We start from the raw sequence: 5,386 nt of genomic DNA, 5'->3' as shown, positions 1-5,386 counted from the left end.
ATGGATTAAGTGATTGCTGTTTGAGTTAACGTGGATTAAGTGATTGCTGTTTGAGTTAACGTGGATTAAGTGATTGCTGTTTGAGTTAACGTGGATTAAGTGATTGGTGTTTGAGTTAACGTGGATTAAGTGATTGGTGTTTGAGTTAACGTGGATTAAGCGATTGGTGTTTGAGTTAACGTGGATTAAGCGATTGCTGTTTGAGTTAACGTGGATTGATTGCTGTTTGAGTTAACATGGATTAAGCGATTACTGCTTGAGTTAACGTGGATTAAGCGATTACTTTTTTTGTTATTGCAAGGCAATACTGTTGGTAGATAGTTATAAAAAAGCATTGAATTTTAGTCTGGGTTTATACTAGTCAATTTCTTAGACAACTTATTAGATACATATTTATGTTCATTCAACCAAAAATAATTTTAATTTAGGAACACTGATTAATTCCTAAGCAAGACCTTAGAGCATGTTTTAGTTTATAGATGTTGACACATACTATTTTAATTGTCTTCATTGTTGTACAGCTTTACAATTCAGTGTTGCAGTTAGTAGAGACAAGTGTTTTATACAGTCATTTCTTCCAAGGCTAGAGTTCAAGGTGTTGTTAGTAGAAACAAGTGTCCTCTGTTGTCTTGTTTGTTTTAGGCCTACAGTTCAGTGTTGCAGTTTGCAGAGAGTAGAGAAAAGTTTCCAGAGTTGAGGATCCCTATGTGTGTGATACCAGCCACCATTAGCAACAATGTACCAGGAACTGACTTTTCTCTGGGAGCCGACACTGCACTTAATGAAATCACAGAGGTTAGATGTGTTTTATTGCTCTGTTCCAACTTGTATCACACACTGATAATTGTTTTCAAACAAATAATCCAAAGGTTTCACATATGCATCAGGAGTGGTGATATGTTTATTAGTAATGAGTTAGAAGATATTAATTGATGCATTAGGCATGATTAGCCCTGGTGGTAAGCCAAGTTTCCACTAGATGTGGCATAGTGTGGTTAATAAATTTTACCGTAACTTTCATTGCTTCCACTGATAAGTTGTTGAAATTAGTTACGTACATAATAATCATTGCATCAAGGTCTATAATAATAATAATTAAATGTATCAGCCCCTACATTTTGATCACATATATTTTGCATTGCCCAAAAAAAGAACAAGTATGTATAAAATTTAATAATAGGTGTAGGCAGGTATTCCAACATTATTGTTGCAATAATATTAAGTTTATTGGTTTCTTTGTTTCCCCATCTTTAGCTTTTTTTTTCTTTGAATTAGTATTGTGTTTTAAGCTGTCAATGTCATACAAAGTTTCTCCAGGTCTTAGTTCTTCTCACAACACATATGTCATTTGCAATAGTATTAGCTTTATGATGAGCCAAGTGACCACTCTTTAGACATTATGGCAAGTAGCATAGATTTTTACTTTAATTTTCTAATAGGTTTAGTACTAAAACAACAGATAGTATCCTAGGAAGTACATAACATTGTAGTCCATTAAGAACACATGCAAGTCATGTGTCAAAGATACATTCACCTGACATTAACATTTTAACGTTACGAAAAATTATGTTTTAAAATCTTGGGAAAGAAACCTGAGTCATTATATTAGACCATAAAATTTACTAAAGACTGTTATCAGAGTATATGCGAGTTGAAACAAAGTTTTTAAGAAGAAAAATGAATTGTTGACACAACTGTGAGAGGAACTTTATTCAGGTATTTTACTAAACCTTAACGATGTCTTACATTAGTTTCTGGTTTAAATTTAACTCATAATTTTTGTTTGATTATTCCTCACAGATTTGCGACCGTATACGCCAGTCAGCTCAGGGAACAAAACGTCGGGTTTTTGTAGTAGAAACCATGGGTGGTTACTGTGGTTACCTAGCCACTTTGGCTGGCCTTGCCGGAGGTGCCGATGCTGCATATATCTTTGAAGAACCATTCTCTATCAAGGATCTTATTGGGGATGTTGTTCACATGCAAGCTAAGATGGCTGAAGGAGTCCAGCGAGGGCTTATTCTCAGGTTGTCTATTGGTGGAGAGTTTGTGAACTTTGGTAATGGCTAGAAATGTGGATATTGTACTGTTTAATGCAGCTTGGGTTACATTTATTCTTTATTAATTTAGGTTATCTAGTCTTGTATAATAGGCTCTCTTTCAACCCTGTGTTATAGAACCTCTTTAATTTTTTGTATTTATATAGAAATGAACATGCCAACTTGAACTACACCACAGACTTCATCTTTCGATTGTACAGTGAAGAAGGTAAAGACATATTCTCAACAAGGATGAATGTTTTAGGGCACATGCAACAGGTAGGTTCTCTGTGTAGCGTGTCAATTTTAGGACTATTTTTATGTTCATCAGAATTTTATAAATTTTAAAATATGTACAGTAAATAAAATTAGTAAAAATGGAAACTATCTTAGTTGTGCAGCAAATATTTATGAAGGAATGAGGTATTGAGTTGAAAAGAAACAACTAATGTACCTGAGATATCACTCAGTTTGTGTATGTGTAAAAACAAAGTTTTTCGTACAATAAGAATTGATTAGGAGGGACGAAACTTTATAAGTTCTTTTTTCTTAGGGGGGTAGTCCTTCACCTTTTGATCGCAACTTTGGTACCAAGATGGCTGCTAAGGGAGCAGAGTGGCTGATCAGCCAGCTCAAGGAGCATCCAGATGCCTCTTGCACTGGTCCTGAAACTGCCATCTTGTTGGGCTTGGTTCGACGCCAGTATCGCTACACTCCAGTCCAGACACTTAAGGCCGATACAGATTTCAAGTAAGTGGAAGAAATGAACGGATTTTTTCCTTTTTCTTAAAATTCAAACACTCGTTAAACCAGGGAAAAACACATTGTTTAAAGTAAATTAAGATAAATATTAAGTCAAAGGGAAGATAATAATTTGAAAGCTGTTTTTCACACACACACACACACACACACACACATATTCTGTCTGTCTGTCTGCAAATCCTTTATTGAAAGTATACTTCCAGTCTCTTAATCATAGATATCTTGAAATTCCTTTTAAACATTCCTTCTATTTGAGTATAAGAAAAACATTTGTAACTTTGTTCCAGAAACCGGCTTCCTAAACACCAGTGGTGGCTACACCTGCGACCTCTGCTAAAAGCCTTGGGTACTCCTGTTGTTTACCTGGTAGATCAGGGTATAACTCCTTCTCCTAACCAGTTTGAAAAACCCTTTCCTGAAGACACTGATTCTCTTGGAGAAGCTGTGGAATAGTTTCTATTCTTCTTAACTCTATATTTATTTTTAGCTTCTCTTTCTTTCTTGAATGTGTGTGTGTGTGCCTCTTTTAAGCTCTCTAGTTGGGTATACAGTGGTGCAATTCATAGTTTTTAGGTTTCATTTTATTATTATACTAAAATTTTAAAACTTCATATCACCAAAGACAGTATTTTAAATATTTTTTTGTTTTTTTAGCTATTTGAAGAATAATCAGCTTTATATATATATATTTTTTTTTATAAACCACATTTCTGTTCAAAACAGAGCCTAGACTTATAAAATAGCTTTGACCACTTTTTCTATTTTGTAGTTGGTGTATATAGTATTTTTGCATGGTTATATTTGTTGTGATCTGTTAGATTTTTATGTATATTTGTTTCATGCAGTGCATCTTTTAACCTATCTCTCGTCTAAAAAGAAGGTTACCTTGTTTTTTTTCTACAATGAATATGTGACATTAACCCAAAGAAACAAAATAGATTTTTAGTTATTACCAATTGTGTTTGATTGCTAGCAATGGTCACTCACTACCTAGGATTTTAAGTTTTTGATTTTTCTCTCTGATGTTTTAAAACCATTGCTGTAGACATCACATCTTCTGCCATCACTGATTTACAAAGCTTCATCTGATTCTGAAAATACTCACAGGATATGACTCAACACACGAAAGTACTGCTCTAGTCAAGCACTTAGTCTAGAAACTGTCTTATCATGCAGGGAATCAATTTAACGTAAATACTTATTTTTGTATGTAGTAGCCTATAAAAAAACCTTTTCTGATTATTTCTTCTTACCTATAGAGATTTAAAATAAGTTTTTAGTGATTTTATTTATATATATATCAATATTTATTTAGAAATTGCATACAAACTTGCATGTCATTTTCTGTTAGAGAAAGGTTTATATATTTATTTATTATTTATAAGGTAATTTAATAAAGATAACTTTTATATATTTTTCTTGTTGTTATAGACAGGAGTCTAGTCACAACTGAATAAGGCTTGGTTAACTGTTTGCCAGTAGTCACTGTAGAATAATATTTTTAAACTAGTGTCTCAATGTATTAAATCTTTCATTATAGAATAGATCATACTTGATAAAGTGTGGCTAACATGGAGTTGGAATAAAGGAATATTTGTCTGATTTCTGTTGAGGTAAGAAATTGAACTTTGCTGAGTCAAAGTTTTATGTTGAAAAGCAAACTGTTGTGTACATAGGTTGTTAGGAAGATGATTTTTTTGTTTTTAAAATGGAAACTTCATGAGGAACATTGCCCTTTACATGGGAGTAACTTGTGAGTGAGTACTTTCTTATTACTTAATTTTTTTTTGTAGAAACAAATACTTTACAAATGTTGTCAAATTAGTTTTAGGCAATTATATTGTAGATATATGTAATAACATTTAAAAATAGACTTAACAAAAGTTAACAGACAACATTAACATCTTCACTTGATTTAGTTACTCAAAAAAGCTCTTGTACATACAGTCATGAAGTACAGTATTTTTCACCATTATTTAATTTCTAGACACAACTGATTTAAACCTTGGTAAGCCCAACAGTCCACTGCAAATTCTAGGTAATCAGGATCTAAGAACAATTATCATGTATATTAAAACAAGTCACTCACTCAGGGAAAGTTCTTCTTGTTTGATTGAAATATTAGCAACTGTTTGCCTGCCACAAGTGGCACACTTCATGTATATTTCAGGAAGAGCTATTAAAGTAAAAAAGAAAGTAAGTAATCTGCAAATAAAGTTATAGGTGATATTAAAATAACAGCCTCTGTTATTTGTTATTAAATGTTGACTGAAACATTTTCACAGCTGTAGTTATAGGTGATATTAAAATAACAGCCTCTGTTATTTGTTATTAAATGTTGACTGAAACATTTTCACAGCTCTAGTACAGCAGTGTACTTAATACTGGAATATAAAGATATCTAACAATAACAGCATGTGATCCTCTAATGTTACAAGGAACTTTATTTAATAGTGGAATATACAGATATCGAACAATAACAGCATGTGATCCTCTAATATTACAAGGAACTTTACTTAATAGTGGAATATACAGATATCGAACAATAACAGCATGTGATCCTCTAATATTACAATTATAATTAT

At 32.5% G+C, this 5,386-nt stretch overlaps 1 protein-coding gene and 1 long non-coding RNA gene across 2 annotated transcripts in view; one reads left to right on the top strand and one right to left on the bottom strand.

The window, feature by feature from the left end:
- LOC106470090 (ATP-dependent 6-phosphofructokinase-like) overlaps nucleotides 1-4,821 on the top strand; it is a 27,853-nt gene extending 23,032 nt beyond the window's left edge. Inside the window, exons 15-19 of the mRNA XM_022398657.1 lie at nucleotides 643-795; nucleotides 1,801-2,027; nucleotides 2,207-2,318; nucleotides 2,593-2,789; nucleotides 3,089-4,821. Of these exons, the coding sequence (XP_022254365.1) occupies nucleotides 643-795; nucleotides 1,801-2,027; nucleotides 2,207-2,318; nucleotides 2,593-2,789; nucleotides 3,089-3,254 (855 nt within the window). The 3' untranslated portion in view covers nucleotides 3,255-4,821. The remainder of the gene's footprint in view (nucleotides 1-642; nucleotides 796-1,800; nucleotides 2,028-2,206; nucleotides 2,319-2,592; nucleotides 2,790-3,088) is intronic.
- Nucleotides 4,822-4,842: 21 nt separating this feature from the next.
- The window catches only part of LOC111088458, a 4,230-nt gene continuing 3,686 nt past the window's right edge, over nucleotides 4,843-5,386 (bottom strand). Inside the window, exon 3 of the long non-coding RNA XR_002612980.1 lies at nucleotides 4,843-4,977. This is a non-coding gene — a long non-coding RNA (uncharacterized LOC111088458). The remainder of the gene's footprint in view (nucleotides 4,978-5,386) is intronic.

Source organism: Limulus polyphemus, unplaced genomic scaffold (assembly GCF_000517525.1).
Source record: "Limulus polyphemus unplaced genomic scaffold, Limulus_polyphemus-2.1.2 Scaffold3816, whole genome shotgun sequence".
In the NCBI taxonomy this organism is placed as follows: Eukaryota; Metazoa; Arthropoda; class Merostomata; order Xiphosura; family Limulidae; genus Limulus; species Limulus polyphemus.
The sequence above is the reverse complement of the archived record's forward strand: the minus strand, read 5'-3'. Positions and strand labels throughout refer to the sequence as shown.